Genomic DNA, 19,363 nt, shown 5'->3' with positions numbered 1-19,363 from the left:
AGAAAGTCTCATAATCCGTCATTTACCGTTAAACCACCAAGTCGTGATTTCAAAGCCTCCCGTTGAGTTTTCTTCTTCCAAAACTTTGGAAGGCGTGTAAATTGAATGGTACTTTAATGTATATAAACTATGGAGATAGGCGTATAATTGAGTTTTCAATTTCCGTGTGTGTTGACTATCCTTTAATGACAACTTGCATCACCTGTGATCTATCTATCTTCTCATCATATATAACCGTTATCTTCTCAATGCCATACTTCAAATAACCAAAACTTCAACTGTTTGACGTTTTATAGGGTCAGATTTGCATTATTATTCGTTCAAGTGTGTTCAATTTTGAGCTTTTCTCTTGTCCTTTCTTAACCATTTTTGTTGGCATTTCTCTAATCCTCTTGTCTACTTCTCTACTTTTTTTTTCATTTATACAAGGTTTCAAAGATTCATGGAGGAAATCGTTATTCCTCCGCATTTTCTTTGCCCAATTTCATTAGAAATCATGAGAGATCCGGTCACGATCTCAACCGGTATAACGTACGATCGAGAAAGCATAGAGCAGTGGTGGTTCACATCGAAGAACAACACTTGCCCCGTAAGCAAAAAGTCATTGTCCGACGTTGACGCAGATCTCACGCCCAACCACACTCTCCGCCGCATAATCCAAGCTTGGTGCACTCTCAACTCTTCGCATGGCGTCGAGCGTATACCAACTCCTAAATCCGCGCTCGACAAATCCCAGGTGGTGAAGCTCATCGAACAAGCCAAGAAAGTCCCTTACACCAATCTCCATTGCCTCCAAAGGCTCAGATCCATCGCCATTCAAGGCGAGAGGAACAAGAACTATTTGGAGGCAGCAGGAGCAATCGAATACGTGGCCTCCATCATCAACAAAAGTCACTCCGATTCATCTACAGTCGAAGCCGCTATTGAAGTCCTTTTTCATTTCAAAAGCTCGGAATCTCGTCTCAAAGATCTCATGAGCAATGACAGCAACAATAATAACATCACGGAGTCTCTGGTCAGAGTATTGGATTGCGGGAATTCCCAATCTCGAGCTCATGCAATAATTTTATTGAAGTCATTTTTCGAAGTGGCAGATCCGATCCAGTTGATAAATGTGGACGTTGAGTCATTCCGCCAGATAGTGCATGTGCTAAATGGTCGGATTTCACAACCAGCGTCAAAGGCGGCATTGAAGCTTCTTGTGGAGCTTTGTCCGTGGGGAAGGAACCGAATCAAAGCTGTCGAAGGCAGTGCAGTTTCGGTGCTCACGGAGGCTCTTCTGGGGACGCAAGAGAAAAGAGCGTGTGAGCTAATACTGATCATTTTAGAACAGCTTTGTAGATGTGCGGAAGGGCGAGCTGAGCTTTTGAAGCATGGGGCGGGGCTAGCTATTGTATCGAAGAAAATCCTTAGGGTTTCACATGTGGCAAGTGATCGAGCGGTGAGAATATTGTCCTCCATTTGTAGATTTTCCGCAACTTGTGCTGTTCTTCAGGAAATGTTGCGAGTGGGTGCTGTGGCCAAATTGTGTTTGGTGCTTCAAGTGGATTGTAGGTTTAAAACAAAGGAGAAGGCTAGGGAGATTCTTAAGTTGCACTCTAGAGTTTGGAAGAATTCTTCATGTATTCCTGACCATTTGTTGCCTTTTTTTCCGGATCAGGATCCTCTTCTGAGCTTAGGAGGTTGAGCCTCCTAAGGAAATCCATCTGACCGTTGAAATTTAATTTAATGGTTACAATTATTATAACTTTTAGAGAGACCTCTTGTTTGTAGCCGTTTGATCAAATTTCAACAGTCCGTTGGGTTTGCTTTATTATAACTTTTAGAAGGACCCCATCTTTGTAGCCGTTTGATCAAATTTCAACAGTCCATTAGATTTGCTAATGAGATTCAGCTTCCTAAACTCAGCAGAGGATCCGCCTTTTATCCATCTTTATCTTCATGACATTCATTTCTTCTTCTTCTTTTCTTCTTTTTCTTTAAAAAAAAAAAAGTTTATAATTTTATTGTCGGGTCAGGTGCATGCAGCTCATCGATTTTGAAGTACACAATTGGAAACTTATGAATAGACTTGACTGTTATTATTTATTTATATTCGTTGAACATTGTAGTGTTTATATTGTTTTTTTATTAGTTGGAACTTGAGACATTTGGGTCATGTATATAATATTTCAAACCCCTTCAGCGATCTGTGGCTCCCATATTGTACATTCCAAAGACTTTTTAGGAAACAAAGTTGAAGAAAGTGAAGGTTATATCGTAAAATTAATTGCTAATATAGAATAATTTAATTTCTTATAAACATATGCAAAGTCCCTTCTCTTATTAATGTGAGATACATTCTCAATACAGTATCTCACGTGTGGTGAATTTTCAAGCCTAACACGTGGACAACACAACTTAAGTGACATGGAGCATATGTGGCCGTTGGACTTCATAAGTGGGACAACCTGCTCTAATACCATGAAGAAAGTTGAGGTTCCACTATAAAACAAATTAGTAATGTAGGGAGTAGCTCAACCTCTTATCAGCACATGCAAGGTTCTTACTCTCATCAATGTGGGATTCATTATCAACAAAAGTTGTGTTAGTCGCCCCAAACATTAGCCGACAAAGAGCCGTCAGGAAAATTTGGTAGATCAAAATCTGTCGCTCAAAGAATTAACGAGACTTGGCAATTTCTTAGAGCATCTCCAGCGAAGTTTATAAATAGGGATAACCACAGTATAAATTGAAATAAAACAAATATAAGGACAAAATGAATTTTCAATGGATCGGAAAGTGATTCCCTAAATTATAAAGACTCATTGGATACATAATGTATATACCCACATATAGAAACTATACTGGTACAACAATGGTGGAGCCAGTTGCGAAAATTGAGTGGAAAAATAGCCAACCATGTTGAGTGCTGTGTTGTGTTCCTTTCAAGTGCAAATACAAGGATAGTAGAATGGCACAAGTAAGGGTGTCGAACCACAGGGACTGATTAGACCTCTACAAATTTCTAGCTTTATGTGAACCCTAACTAAACAATGAAACTACCAAATTGAGTTTGGATTTTGATTTGAAAAGTAAAGTAACTTAAAATGCAAGAGAATGTAAATATGAATAATAGAATAATTCAAAAATGATGGGAAACAAACTAAGGATACTAATTTCACCATTACAAGCCAATTCCATGAAAATTAAGTCAAAACACATTCACCTCTCTAATCTGCAACTAGGGTTCGTTTTACTCGTTTATGATCATCCATTTGATGTCTAGTTGTGATCAAGTACTCCTAATCTGCAACCTAGTTGTGATGTTCAACTTAGATTACCAAATAAGAATCCATTAAGAACAAGAAAACTTCAAAGAACCAAAGAATCACATGGCATGATGTATGCATAGCAGTTTCTTCATTCATTCACATGTCTACCAAGATTAAACATGATGTGTACTATAACCTTGATCAAATAGTCTGCAAGCAGCCCTAATGGTGATCAAACACTAAGATTAACAAACAAATTATACTATAAAATCAGTGAATGAAACAAGAACACATATTGGTAATTTGAGTACTTTAACTTAATAACATAGAGTAGGTTTGCAAGGCTACATCGAATTCCCTAACTATGAACTTCATTACACAACATGATTACAAAATATATAAAAATCAAGAACAACTGAGTGAAATTAAAGTTCATAGAAGGAAACCCCTTGAAGCAATTCTGATGTTGAACTTCTCCATGAACAAGGTGGCTGCGTGGTTTCTTTGGTGGCTGGGAAGGTGAATGGAGAAAGGATTTTGTTTTTGTAAGGCCAAAGAAAGTGAAGAGAGAGAGTTATGGGTGTCGCCAATGGGAAGCTTATGTAAAAGTGGCTGAAACTCTCAGTTTTATAAGGTTAAAGAGGCTGTTACAGATTGCCAATACATCCCAGTAATTGGGCATTTAATTCCCACGTTTTTTGTTGTTATTGGTCTTATAAAGAGTCATATTCATCACCATATTCAGTTTCCACTTTTAATTCTTTGTCTACATTAGCATCCTTATTCAATTCTCCACTTTTAGCACCATTTTACCTTATCTATCCTTAACTGAGCTCCAAAATACGATTAGCTGCACACTAACACAAAAGAGGGTGAAAGGCAACTAGTTTAACTCAAAAGTATCACAAAGGGACTAGGAATGGATGTTATAAATGTATGAAATATATGAATTATCAAATACCCTCAAACCTGATTTTTGCTGTTCCTCGAGCAAAACTAAAACTGAAAACAAACAAAACAAAGAAAAATCTAACTTGACCACTTTTACTGACTAAACGATTGCATTGAGCATGTGCGACAAACCTTTAAACCTCTAAGTGTCCCTAGTAGGAGGAGTTGTGTCTCTTGAGGGTTTACAGCGATAACGCTCACAAATATCTACAGACTCGACAAATAAATTGGTTAAAACTCACTTGAAACAAACTAATAAGAACCACTGAATGCTTAGTCATACCACTAAACAAAACACTGCCACTTCAAAGAATCATATCATGTGTGTAGTGTAAAAGTATTGCTCCATGACTCATGATTTCAAAAGCACAATACTCAAATGCCAAAGATAGAATTCGCTTTCACTCTAATTCTCTCAGATTGTCACTCAAATTTTCACTTAGATCCTAAGGTTTAGTCTCTCATCAAATATATGTGACTAAAGTTACGTAAAGGGAATCAAAATTCTCACATATGAAATATGAAATAACAGCATAATTTTCTGAACAAATCTCATGAAAGGAATCAAATACTAAGAATATGGATAGCACACATACTTACCAGCACCCATGAATATATCCCCAAAGATCAACTAGGTCTTTCACAAGGTTGTAATGTAAGGCTTAGGCTAGGGGCTACGAAAGAATGGATAGGAAATACTAAAGCTTGGAACATACCAAAGTGTATTTGTTGTGAAACCAACAAGCTCTCCTCTTGAATTGATCTTTGTTATTTGTTCTTGGTGCCCGTGACCCACATGCGATAGTAAAGGATTTGGAAATTGCATCTTCTTTATTCATTCTTTTTCTTTTCTTTTCTTTATTTTTTCAAAGCCTTTTTTTTTTTTTTTTTGCTTCTTGTTTTGCAATTCCGACATATGTTACCTTGATACACGCCACATTCTTGATCTAGAGCTCAATCTATCTTTGTCTTCATCACTTTGGTATTCCCCAAACTATAAGGTATGACTATAATAGGCTAAGATGGGTAGACTTTGGTGTAGGTGATGAAAGAACTAGGCTAAAAGTATTTGGCTGCAACAAGGGTGAATGGAGCACACAAAGGGATAGGAATAAAGCCATTTGGTGGTTAAAACATGCATAGCCTAACATCATCTCAATGAGTTCATTCATAGGTGATAACAAGTACATGGTATCAGCAACATAGGATTATTCTTAGCATTCAATCAAAGAGAAATAATGAGATCATTTAAAGTGAAATTGAAAGAAAAAATAAAAGCAGAAACACTTTAAAGCGTCTCAAAAATGCAAATAAGCTCAAAATAACTCACTAAGGTAGTCTCCACTATTCTTCTTATAGAATTTGAGCATGATACTTTAATCACCATAATTCAAGAGTAATAAATTCGTGAACTACAAAAATTATGATATGGAACTTTTCATGACAGCACCATAGTCAGATTGTATACACAGCCATCATGTACATTTACATTAGTATGCAAAAGCAAACTTTAGCCAAAACTACAAGCAAACAGAAAATTTCAATCCAACACCCCCAAACCTAACTAAGCATTGTCCTTGATATGTAAAAAAAAATGAATGAAATGCAGCAATACAGGAAGGCAGAGTAAGCATGGAATGAAATAAAACAAAAACTAAAAGACAGAAAATAAAAGAAAAGAACACAAACCCAGCTAGGTTGCCTCTTAGCAAGCGCTTTATTTAATGTCTAGGCGAGACATGGTACCTTGATAGATGAACGCCTAGGGTGGCAGGGAGTCAAGGTACCTCTGAACCTTAGTCGAAAGAAGTGGTTTCTTTTGAGGGACTTTGAATATGGTGCGTTGAATTTCCAAAAAGACTTGATTGTGATGGTGTTTTTGTCTCTCCTTGCAAATAAGCTTATCCTCAAAAATTGTTGAAGATGTGGCTGGAGCAATTATTTCAATGGATGAATGAAATTCGTTCAAGGCAACAATCTAATCATCTAGCTCCGAATCTTCTTTCTTATGGTGAATGGGCAGCAATGAATCATCATCCAACTTCAATTTGTTTTTCTCTTGATATGGCAGCAAATCATCTCCAAAATACTCCAAAGATGGCACCTATAAAGATGTAAATCAACATGGAGAATCTGACACAGATTTTGAAAAACAATCAATTGAATTAGAAGATAGAGGAAGAGCTTCAAACACTATGTCTGGCACAATTTCTTCAAACACATCTATGGGTGGCTCATCATGCTTTTGTTTGACAAATATCTCTAGAAAAGGAATTGGTGGAACATATGGCTTGGGAGGAGTGTAAGGCTTTTCATCTTCATAAAGCTCAAGAACCTCATGAAAATATGCACAACAAGCTTTCTTTGGTTGTTCCTCCTTCTCTTGTTGATCATCACCACCGGATTGATGTTCATTTAATGCTTGGACAATCTGACCTACTTGAATTTCCAGCTTAGTTAGTACTAAAGAGTAGTTCTGAATAATACTACTCGTTGACTGTTGAAATTGCAAATAGTTTTGAGTGAGTAGTTTCAAAGTGTCCTCCAATGTAATGCCAAACAATTCTTGCTGTGGTGGAGGTGTAAATGCTTGATTTGGAGCTTGTATATTGTTCAAAGAGTCATGATGAAAGTTTCTCCAATCGGGGCTGTATGTATTTGACAATGGTTGTAGTGGCCCTTGGTTAGAGAAACACATGCGGTGTGAGTGCTCTCAGACAAATGAACGAAAATCATCTCTCCTTAGGCAGAATTGAAGAGGATGGCCAGTTTTAGCACATAACGGACATTCACCATACATCTTTGGATACCACTTGAAATCAAACAGCCTAAAATGTAAATTAAAAATCTAAACTAAGAAAAGAAAAATAGATAGGTTTTATAAAGCAAGCAATTACAGGGGACTGAAATCAGGCCCTGGCAACGGCGCCAAATTTTTGTTGTGTTCCTTCCAAGTGCAAATACAAGGACAGTAGAATGGCACAAGTAAGGGTGTCAAACCAGAGAGACTGATTAGACCTCTACAAATTACTGTCTTTATGTGAACCCTAACTAAACAATGAAACTAACAAATTGAGTTTGGATTTTGATTTGAAAAGTAAAGTAACTTAAAATGCAAGAGAATGTAAATATGAATAATAGAATGATTCAAAAACGATGGGAAAGGAATTAGGGATACTGATCTCACCATTACAAGCTAATTCCATGAAAATTAAGTCAAAACACATTCACCTCTCTAATCTGCATCTAAGGTTTGTTTTACTCGTAATGATCATCCATTTGATGTCTGGTTGTGATCGAGTACTCCTAATCTGCAACCTAGTTGTGATGTTCAACTTAGATTACCAAATAAGAATCCATTAAGAACAAGAAAACTTCAAAGAACCAAAGAATCACATGGCAGGATGTATGCATAGCAGTTTCTTCATTCATTCACATGTCTACCAAGATTAAGCATGATGTGTATCTGCAAGCAGCCCTAATGGTGATCAAACATTAAGATTAACAAACAAATTATACTATAAAATCAGTGAATGAAACAAGAACACAAGTTGGTAATTTGAGTACTTTAACTTAATAACATAGAGTAGGTTTGCAAGGTTACATCAAATTCCCCGGCTATGAACTTAATTACACAACATGATTACAAAATATATAAAAATCAAGAAGAACATGAGTGAAATTAAAGTTCATAGAAGGAACCCCCTTGAAGCAATTCTGATATTGAACTTGTCCACGAACAGCGTGGCTGCGTGGTTTCTTTGGTGGCTGTGGATGGTGAATGGAGAAAGGATTTTGTTTCTGGAAGGCGGGTGTCCCCAAGGGGAAGCTTCTGTAAAAGTGGCTGAAACTCTTAGTTTTATAAGGTTAAAGAGGCTGTTACATATTGTCAATACATCCCAGTAATTGGGCATTTAATTCCCACATTTTTTACTATTATTGGTCTTATAAAGAACCATATTCATCACCATGTTCAGTTTCCACTTTTAATTCTTTGTCTACATTAGCATCCTTATTCAATTCTTCACTTTTAGCACCATTTTGCCTTATTTGTCCTCAACTAATCTCCAAAATACGATTAGCTGTACATTAACACAAAAGAGGGTAAAATGCAACTAGTTTAACTAAAAAAATATCACAAAAGGACTAGGAATGGATGGTATAAATGTATGAAATATATGAATTATCATGCTGCTTTGCAGTTAGAAGCCCAGTTGCCTCACACACGCACATGTGTTGTTGGACTCACCAGATAGTTGTTAATGCGCCTACAGCGTGGGTTCCAGCGATCATAGCTCATAATAATTTTTCCCCCTTCCAACAAATTCCAAATCAAAGGTCTGTGGCATTCAAATTTTGTTACTGTTGAGAATCGACGGCTCCATGATCATTTCTGTTCATCCCAAATCAATTTTGTTACAAATTTTTTATTTTTTATTTTTAACAAACGATACACTAAGATAACGGGAGGGCTTAGCCTCACAATAAGTTAACAATAATGCGGTTCAAATTCGTCTTTGGAGAGAATCAAACCTAACATCTCTCACTTACAAGTGAAGAAGAATAACCCCAACAAATTTCTTTTAAACTATTTATTTGGTATGATGTATTACTTTAAGGTAATGAATCAATATATTTCTTTTAATTATATAGCAATGTATTTTTTTATGTAATGAATTAATTTAATGGTTAAATCTGTATGCACTTACAAGCACACCACTGACATAATTCAATAATGTAGCCATTATAGTTACATTTTTTGTGAAGAAAAAATTTGGTACCAACATTTCACTTTCTTTTTTTTTTATGCCAACATAATGTGATATTAATTCAAAAAAGTTAACACAAACAAAAAATTTGCACCTAATCAATTCATCACATAAAATAGCAAAAACCTCAAATGTAAGGATTTTAACATAAAGACTCTCCCATTGGATTTAAGTTCCTAACGAGTCCTCATATGTGACCCAACAAATAAATTGAATTCGTCGAGCAAATTTTGAGAAGAAAAAAAAAACTTTTTAAACATTAAATTCATGTTGTTTAATGATCATTAAATTTCAAGATCAGGTCAATTTAGTGTGATTTTACTCTCTATTTGTGGTCTTCTAAAGAATCATCAAAATCGGAGTTAAGGCAACTGTTGAATCATGATTTTTCATTTCTAACTATCAAATGATTTCATCCCGTTATGCCTAATCTCCAACCGTTTATTTTTTATGTATGAGATCTCAAAGTATATACAAACATGTTTAGTTGTTGGATCATGAAAACTAGTTTCGTAGAATGCATGTTCCATCAAAACAATAGATTCCAAAACACTTGGTTTACTTTATACTTCCATTAAGTAGAACATAAGCTTTTGTTGTATCCATTAGTATAATTATTTTAAATTGATGATTGGGTTCATTCATTGTATTCTTCTGGGGTTGAGGATTTCATTTGTAAAAAATAATCAAAATCGGAGTTAAAACAACTGTTAAATCGTGATGTTTAATTTATATTCATCGAATGATTTTGTCCCGTTACCTAATCTTTGAACGTTTGCTTTTGGTGATTTTTGGCCTATGAGATCTCGAAGTATAGATAAACATGTTTGACAATTGGATCATGGAAACTAGTTTAGTAGAATGCATGTCCTGTTAAAACAACAAATTCCAAAAAACTTGGAGTTTAATCTATTTGTCCATTAGTAGATGTAAGCATTTGTTGCATCCACTAGTGTAAATTTTAAATTGGTGATTGGGTTCGTTCATTTTTTCTTCTAGGGTCGATGATTGTATTTGTAAATAGTCATCACAATCAGAGCTTAAACAACAGTTAAATCATGATTTTTTTGTTTCCAGCTTCAAGACTCCATTTTCTTTTTGGCATAACTTCCAATTTAGAGCTCCGTTTTCTACAAACTTTATATGCTTTTAAGGTACAGAACACAAGCTTCAAAACCCATATAATATTACACAATTTGGTTTAGTTTTGAATGCTCCAAGGGGAGCCTAAACTTGGTCCAATAATGCTGTTTTTCTGCAAATTTTGTGGAAAGATGTTGTTCTAGAAGCTTAATGGTGAACTACAAATGGCTTGATCCCTTTGTAGGGTACATAGGCAGTCTAACGAGAAGGTTAGATGCAGCCATAATAAAATAACTGAGATTTAATCTTTTCTTGGAAATTGTCTAAGAAAAGGAATTTGATGATTATCTTCCGAAATAAATTTTGGGCCTATCTTAGTATTTGCTTCCAAATATAAATTTTCAGGTCATTACAAAGTGGTATCAAAGCAAGTGATTCTACTCTACAATATGCTATATTCTTGAGTTCTTCGTTGGTTTGCTGCTCAGAAAGCAGAAACTAGTTGCTCTGCTTAAAAACATTTTCCCAAAAATCATAAGTTTTGGCGAAAATTTTTATTCATGAATCATTTTGAGCTACAAAGTTTGGCAATCGCTTTCAGCTACAATGTTATGGAGCTGAGCTTTACAATTCAAGGTAAATTTTTAAAAGCTATTTTTCTACAGATTGTGAGATTATTTGTGACTTTTGTATTTGAAGAATTTATCTATTCTAATAGCTACATTGGTTAAGTTGTTGGTTATTATGGGTAGCTCCAAGTTACTAGAAACTCTAGTTAGAATGTATGATTACAAGGATTTTATTTATAGTTATTATGTGTGCTATACTTTCGGCTTATCGGGACATTTTTCCTCTTTTATAACATTGGCGTTTGACAAGAATTGTATACGGGGATACTTACATATTTTATGTGCAATGTGTTTAACAAGGAAGATCATTGATATATTAACAGCTTTGGGGTTAAAATCAAACTGTGGAGTGAATTGGGAATAATGGTGCCTTCATGTGAAATATATATGTGTATTGTGAATCACTCACTATTAGGAGAGTGAATGTAGCTTTCATGGATGATTTTGATGACCTGAGAGTGAAAGGGATTGTGTGGTTCCCCTGGGTTTCGATCCCCTAAACCTTCAGAGGGTGTTATCCGGTCGGGCTACTCCTGCGAGATAGTCTATGTGGTATGGCCGTTGAAATGGACACTCCTGGATTGAGAGTTACTAGGAGTGAGGGGCACCGAGCGCTGCCTTGGGTTTCGATCCCCTAAACCTCTGGAGGCCTACACGGTCAGACTTGTACCATATCCCGTGGGGAGGGTGCTTGGTTCTAGGGTGTAGGATTAAATGGACACTCTCGTTACCCTACTTCGAGTTGTTGTGAGATTGAAGTGAGGGTAATCGGCCGCGAGACCGGTCATCAAGTTGGGTTATTTTGTACTTGGATTCTAAAAAAGAATCGTGTTAACGTTTTGTTTAGTCGATGATGATTATGGTTGGAAATTTTGATTATTGGTATTGCCATTGATCGTGACTAGAAGTTGTAATTTGTGGGAAGACTGTGATGATTATTTCTTTGTTAATTTTCGGATATGAATGAAATCATACACTAAGATTTTGATTTCGTTCGATATAAATGGAATGGTGGGATTGGTTTTACATCTCTTCCATTATTTAGTAATCGGAAATCTTGAGGACGAGATTTAATTTTAATGGGGGTCAAATGTAACATCTTGATTATTTTAAGTACATAATTGGTTATTGAAATTTAAAAGAGGGGAAGAATGCGAAATCCCATTCCTGGATTTCACTATTGTAATCTATGTATTTGTATTAACGAGATTTTATATTATTTTCGAGGATATTAAATTGTATTCAGTTTAAATGAGGAAAAGAGAGAATTATAATTTTCTTGTGGTAAGTCACTATCTCACTTCTTCCCGTCTCTTCCACCCATTTCTGGAATTCTCTAGAAAGTTTCTCACTCCATCCCTCTCCTTCCTTCCTCATACCACACATACACAACCGACCCGGCGTTAAAGCCACGTTATCCGGCCAACCCAGAATCATTAAACCTACTTTTGGATGGTTTCAAAAGAGTGGCGCTGAAATTACGAGAGATGATGTTATCTGAGGATGCAACCTAGTACGGGTCAAGGTGAAGGGGATGAGGATGAAGATGTTGACAAGAATGATACAGAAAAGCACAATGGAGAATGTGATTGTGAAGGATTCAGGGATTTGAAGGGTAAATTCCTTGTTCCTTGATTATCTTGATTTTCAAATTTAATTTCCCTAAGTTGAATTGAAACTGCCATGATATATTTGGAGTTCTTAGTTTTACTTAGTGTTTCCTATCATTCAATGAACCAGATTGAACATGAATTAGAGTTCGATAATTTGGATTGGGTGTGTAGATCAAACTTCTTGGTCAAGGGTTTGGTTCCAAAAGGTCAATTTCTTGTTAATTTTGAGTTATGTTAGTTTTGGATGTTGTATAAATGACTTATGGACTACCTTATGGTATTTTGGGATCTGTTATATGAATTGGAAGTGGGTTGTTACGTAAGTTGCAAAAAATTGATTTCTTTGCAAAGAAAACTCAAGTTTCGAGTAGCCTTATTTGGCTCTTAATTTCTAGGTCTTTATATGTTTCTTTGGAGGAAAATTTTTAGTGTGCCAAAAGTACATATATTCATGATCGTAACCCAATTGTTTTCACTCAGTTCCGTTGAGTTTTGATTGAGCAAAACCTTATTTAAACTTGGGTCGCGAGCTGCCAAACAACAGTAGAAAGCTGGATTTCCAGTTTCAAGACTCCATTTCCTTTTTGGCATAACTTCCAATCTAGAGGTCCGTTTTCTACAAACTTTATATGTTTTTAAAGTAAAGAACACAAGCTTCAAAACCTATATAATATCAGACGATTTGGTTTAGTTTTGAATGCTCCAAGGGGATCCTAAACTTGGTCCAATAATGTTGTTTTTCTGCAAATTTTGTGGAAAGATGTTGTTCTAGAAGCTTAATGGTGAACTACGAATGGCTTGATTCCTTCGTAGGGTACGTAGACAGTCTAATTAGAAGGTTAGATGCAGCCATAATAAAATAACTGAGATTTAATATTTTCTTTTGGGCCTATCTTAGTATTTGCTTCCAAATATAAATTTTCGGGTTGTTACAGTGATGTTGCGCAACTTGGCACTGTGGCCCCATACGAACATTAAAAAATTCCAAATTTCCAACATTCCAAACATTAGTACAAAAAATAGTTTGCGCGACGTAGGTATCTTTGTTGGGCAAAGTCAGAAAACGTTGCCTGAAAATTAGCCTAACGAAACCTTCGTCGCGTGCCAACCGTCGCGCCAAGGCAGTGAAAGCAAGGATTAAGCGACGAAGAAGTAACATGCGTCGCGCAACACGATGCATGTCCCTCCATTGTGCAAAACTACTTTGCGCGACGTAGGTTATCTGTCGCGCAAAGACACTTTGAGCGACAAAGGAACATGCATCGCGCAAAGGAGTTTTGCACGACGAAAGGACATGTGTCACGCAAAAACACTTTAAGCGACAGAGGAACATACATCGCGCAAAGGAGTTTTACACGACGGAAGGACATGCGTCACGCAGCTTACTTCTTCGTCACACAAACCCTTGTTTTATTTTATTTTTTTGGCAAAATTATTTTTTATTTAATTTTTAATAAATATTTTAATTAAATTCTAAACAATAATTAATAAACCAAGAAAAAGTACTTAATTATAAAATATATGAAAATGTACATAAAAGATGTCTGAACAAAAAAGAAAAAAACTACAAGTAGTCTTCTAAGTTTGATATATCAAGCTACTGGGCGTCGACTAGGCAAATTGGTTGGGAGGTCGAACGTGGAGCAAGATCAAGTGCTAGCATCAGAATTTGAAGTCCAGACATCTGTAAGGCTCGTACAATCATACTCATCTGCTTGCCCTGGGCCCTCATTTGCTAACCCTGGGTCACAAGCTGACCTTTTAAGGTTGTCACTTCCTCTTTCACGACTTTGACCTCTCCTGTGGTCGATCTGGAAGAGAGGACACTCGTCTCACAAACCCGCGCCTTCCCTATACACCAAACAACCTTACCATGACGACGATCAAACTTCTGATCCAGGAGCTCAATCAGGATTTGATGACCTGCATCCTCAGGTACAATGACGTCCTCGATCGGGATCTCCGAGGGAAGCTACGATGTTGCTTCTTGGAGAACAGCAATGCGTTTTTCCACCATAGCAGCCTATAATAATAAAGAAAAAATATATAATGTTTAATAACAAGATATAAAAAAAAATATTTGAATGATTCATAAATATAAGAATAATAGCAATTACATATACTTACATGAAGCTGCTCAGTGGTCTCATCATCGGGTCAAACGTAAACGTCTTTAAACAAGTCGATCTCTGGGAACTTAGAACCCTCCTGAAGAAAAAAAAAACATTACGAAACTTTTATTAATCAATAATAAAAAATAAATTGCACAAAATTTCAAAATTAATATACTTTTACCTGACGTCGTGCCTCAAGCCTATACGAAAAGGGCTTTGAATCGGAATGGTGGAGAAGTGTCTTTGCCTCTCGAGCTTTCTTGCCAGCAACAAATTTCTTCTGTTAAACACATAATATACATGTTAGTGCGACTATTTGAAAGAAATCATAAAAAAAGCTTAAAAAAATAACTAAAACAGTAATAAATTATTATTATTAAAATATTATGTACATACCACAAATTTTGGGTCCGTAAAATGTTTGCAGAGCCACTCCCAATCCTCCGACCGGTCCTCCAACTCGACTGGGCAACCCTCTAGATGAGCAATCTCCGCATCATCCCATAGCTTAAAATACACATGAAGATCGATCTTCCAATTTTTGTACTGGGTTGCTAAGGTCTCCTCTAAGTAGGCCATGGCCTTAAGAGATATGTCCTCAAGATCATAATTGACCTACAAATATGAAAAATAATAAAATAATAGTAAGAAATTTAATAATAGTAAGAAATTTAATAAAAGTAAGATAAATATACTTTGGTTTATAATATTTGTAAACAAAATAAAATAAAAATGATAAAGGCTAAAAATTAATATACTAATCGACAACTTGTCTCGCACCAGTTTCTTCGTCTCCTCGGGAATTTGTGCCCAAGACTCCCACTACACTGGATAACAATACCGAATAACATAACCCCAGCCAATAGCGACGCTACTGTGAGGTTGCCGCTCCAAGATGTCGCGAGTCATACGCAATCTTGATCAAGGAGGCGAACAGACGTACGCTCTGTGCCAGCTTCAGCATTCGATTAGGCCCCCTAGTGTTTTTTTTAGCTACCCAAAAGAACTTAAATGGTTAAAACCCTAAGCTTCAATTTGTACAAAAAATTTGGCAAAACCTCCCCTAATAGTATATCATTTCCCAAAACCTTAAAACAGTAAGATAATAGTAATTCACAACCCGCAACACATTTTCACAATCTAGTAAATTTTCATAATCATAAAAATAATAGTTTTAAAATGAAAAAAAAAAAAAAAAAACACAATGTAGTGCGAATTAGAAAAAACTACCTGGTTGGGAGGCCCCACCCTTGACTCTGGATGCCGAGGAAGTGTGATCAGAAGGCTCCAACTCGCAATGGCTAGGCTGCCGTGCACTGAGCGGCGGAACCAAAACTATTGAAGTTGATGATACGGGCACTTTGAATACCGTAGAGGTGGCCTCGGTAAGAGGTGTAGGCTCCCCAATCAATGGAGCACTCATGCCTGGAGCAGTAGATGCTGATAATGCGAGAGATGCATTGGTCACACTCTGACGATGAATGATCAACTGCGACATCCATACACTTTTTGCACCGTAAAATTATAACATTAGAAACTAATCCTTTCTTGCATTTGTTCATATATATAAAGCAGTATTGCAAAGGTAGAAACAATACTAATTCAATAGTATTGTTTAGTATTGTTTCTACCTTCGATGCACATCAAAGTAAGAAATGTTATTAGCATGAAAAGTAATTAGATTCGAATGCAACTGCACCATACTCAAATTCCTTCTTAAAAACCATTTGCAACACATGTCAAACCCTCTTAAGCGCCCCGCTTGATAGTTGAAGAAATGTTCAGGAATGCGTCATTGTTCACTAGTAATGTTCGAAGCAAAAAACATGAGAAATCAAAGCACTAGCAATTTGGAGGGAAATAGAACTCAGAGAAGACCAAGAAATAATAACTTAGAGCAATTGAAAACATAAGAGGACTCCAAGACATACCAAACTTTTGGATGGGAAAGTTGCAAGACAAATATCCTTGTGGTAAAGCACACCCTCTTTGTTCTAATATGAGCTACCATGTGATAAAACGTAAGAAATGAGTCATTTTGTCACTTAGACTCCAATAGGTTGCAGAGACATATAGGAAACAAAAGCAAAACCAAAGTTCATTGCAAATAAGAGACAAAACCCCTCCTCTAATAACTCTCAAGCAAGCTTAAAATATCATATCATTCATTCTACATGTCAATTACCTACTTCTTTATGGAAGATTTAAGACAAACCCTCAGTATGTACAATCACCGTGCACACAGATAGAGCCTCAAATAAAAAGAAAGAAAGGTCCTCCCTGTAGAAAATGATTTCTCTTAATTAACAAATGAATAGTAGTACAATATTTATACAAGGGTTACAATAGTAACAGTCCTATACTATTTATAGAGTAAATTTACAAATGAATGGCATAACGGAAAGTGATTATAAACCACAAAGAAATGGCATTGAGATGGGGATTAAGTTTGTGACTCCCTAACACTCCCCTGCAAACTTGACGGCAGTGAGTAGACAAGTTTGGAAATAAGACGGTGAAACTGATTGTGAATGTGACGTTAGTCCTCTCTCAGGATCTCATAGCTAGCATCAGTTTGAATTCAACCAGCTGTGAGATTGGACTATATCTCCATGTCATGCATGCAATCCACATCGATCTAGATCAAGTGAAACAGTTTGTTTAGTGTGTACATTTGCAGGAACCAAACCAAGAAATTTCCAGGATTTTTTTTTGGTGGACTTTGTTGCTGCGTGCTATCGGATTTTGGGGTTATTGAGGTCGAATTTGGATTCTTTTTTTTTCTTTGGTTTCTCTTGAGGTTCGAACTTCTATTTGATTCTTTTTCTTTTTTCTTTTTTTTGTACGGATTGCTAGAGCCATTAGTGATTATCAATCCTTATTTAAATAGAACATGGCAATTAGCTTGTTGCAATTTCACAGTTTGTGAAATCAGATCTTGCCACAAATTTAGAAGCCAAAAAAATTATAAAGCTATGTTCTTTTTGGGTAATAAAAAGCTTCAACAACATACGAATTTCCTAACGCAACAAGTCATTAACTGATCTAGTGCTGACACCCTCTCCCAGGAGAAAGGCAGGTTATTCCCTTATAGCTTTCCTTGTAATTATTGCATAGACTAGCGCTATACAACAACAGGGAAAGCAGAAATATGCAACAAACAAGTCAAGCATAACTTGCTCGGTACTGCAAGTTCATGATCCAAAACACAACCGAAAATGATCCATCATACTAACTTCTTTGAAATAATCCTTCCCTACCAGGAAAACAGAAGATAACCACCATACTATGGTGGCTGGCATATTGTAACTATTAGTTAAAGACCGAAGACCAGAAACACAATCTCCCATTGAGCAACATCAAGATTTTTATTCTGGGGACAAGGGCAGTTAGAGTGGTGATACATTCCTTAAAATTTATAGAGAGGGAGAGTCACTGGGTGAAAATATGAGATGATATTTGATACCAGATTTGATAGTTACAACAAAAAGTAATAGTCAGTGGTAAACTTGAAAAGCACTTTCTAACTCAAGAACATAGAACTACTTTGACACGGCAGGCTTTCCAAGCAACACATGTATACAGCCGGTATATACCCAACCCTCAACTTCTTGTTTAACACGAATGCATATGATAATACACACACAGAGACTATTAAAAGGATTAATCTAAATTGGAATCGACACTTAAATCTGTCATTAATGTTCTGGCGTTTATCAACAAAAACATAAAATCTGCAAACAAAACCGTTCATATCAAAACAGAATACTGAATACATCAAGAACAAGATGCATTGCAATTAGAGAAAGATTCCAACAAAAAGGTTGCAAAAACTCACTAAAACTAAAAGAAAATCACAGCATTACGAAATTGAAAATAAAATCTGCAAAACCCACTAAAACTAAAAGAAAATCCCAAAACTCATGAAATTGAAAAGCTGCAGAACCCATGAAATTGAAAATAAAATCTGCAAGACCCATGAAATTGAAAAGAAAATCTGTAGAACACAAAACTATTTACCATGAGACTAACCTTGCAAAGGAAGTCGTGGGTCGAGACTCGAAATGGCGATAGGAAGTCGCGGGTCACGGGTCACGGAGGTGCGCGGAGCGGCAGAGGCTGGGAAGGAGAGGAGAGGGTCCAGACACAGATAGACAGAGGATCAGGGATGAGGGATCGATGGTTAGGGTTTCAGACGGAGTCACTGAACGAGATGAGCAAGAGGGAAGAGAGAGACCGAGTGAGAGAGAGGGAAGAGAGACCGGCTGTTTTTTCAATTGCACTCCCATTTTGTCCAAATTTGAAAAAATTTAAAATAAAATAAAATAAAACTAATTTTTACAAAATTACCGTCAAATTTTTAACACATTGCGCGACGCATGTATACATTACAACGTCGTGCAAAGTGATTTTGTGCAACGACCCTATCGTGGCGTTACGCAAGTTCTATTTAAAAAAAAAATTACTATAAAATTTACTGAAAATATGATTTTACTCCCTTCAAATTCAAATTTTTTTTTTTTTACATAAAACTCATAATGACACACCCTAACCCGTAATGTCCACTAGGATCCCAAATCGAGTTGTGCTGGCCAACACCTGGAAGGTGACGAAGTTATAAAGTGTGATAGTGTATAAAATGTGAATAAATTAAAACCTAAAAGTGCTGAAGTACACAAGTGCGCAATGAGTAGTTATGGCCCCCTTTCACACGTGATACAGAGCATAAGTAAAGTACAGTAAGGTAAGATAATAATTATACCATCATAAGAGCCACCTAAACAGGGAAGTGCCATAAGTCCTCGTCGATACGGAACTTTACTAATAGAACTTGAAGGGGTGCAACATAGAAAGTGTGAAAGGGCAACACAAAGATTTTCAAAATCATTTCAATTATCAAAGGTCGTAACCCTTCGTCACAAAACCTGTATAATTTCTAGAAAATCATAC

At 36.2% G+C, this 19,363-nt stretch overlaps 1 protein-coding gene and 1 long non-coding RNA gene across 16 annotated transcripts; one reads left to right on the top strand and one right to left on the bottom strand.

The window, feature by feature from the left end:
- Positions 1-257: 257 nt before the first annotated feature.
- LOC103957836 (E3 ubiquitin-protein ligase PUB23-like) lies at positions 258-1,907 on the top strand. Its single transcript, XM_009370059.3, has one exon. It carries the CDS (start codon positions 443-445, stop codon positions 1,685-1,687), a length of 1,245 nt encoding a protein of 414 aa, XP_009368334.1. The 5' UTR covers positions 258-442; the 3' UTR covers positions 1,688-1,907.
- An 11,880-nt stretch (positions 1,908-13,787) lies between these two features.
- Positions 13,788-18,707, bottom strand: LOC103957844. Of its 15 annotated transcripts, none has more exons than XR_007253438.1 (9): positions 18,446-18,706; positions 16,599-16,693; positions 16,345-16,417; positions 15,644-16,215; positions 15,194-15,406; positions 14,810-15,028; positions 14,595-14,693; positions 14,427-14,507; positions 13,788-14,322 (listed from the first exon to the last, which is right to left on the bottom strand). It is a non-coding gene; the product is annotated as an uncharacterized LOC103957844 (long non-coding RNA). The 15 variants fall into 15 exon arrangements; XR_007253440.1 differs by having other exon boundaries at positions 16,603-16,693; XR_007253443.1 differs by having other exon boundaries at positions 15,644-15,918; positions 18,446-18,704.
- Between the last annotated feature and the right edge of the window lie 656 nt (positions 18,708-19,363).

Source organism: the organism of the source record quoted next, unplaced genomic scaffold, assembly GCF_019419815.1.
Source record: "Pyrus x bretschneideri cultivar Hongxiangsu unplaced genomic scaffold, Pyrus_bretschneideri_v1 Contig58, whole genome shotgun sequence".
Lineage (NCBI taxonomy): Eukaryota > Viridiplantae > Streptophyta > Magnoliopsida > Rosales > Rosaceae > Pyrus > Pyrus x bretschneideri.
This window is presented reverse-complemented; position numbering and strand designations above follow the sequence as displayed.

Bases quoted from the DNA above. Each gene is read 5' to 3' on its own strand.
- LOC103957836 (XM_009370059.3), top strand. From the start codon at position 443: ATGGAGGAAATCGTTATTCCTCCGCATTTTCTTTGCCCAATTTCATTA.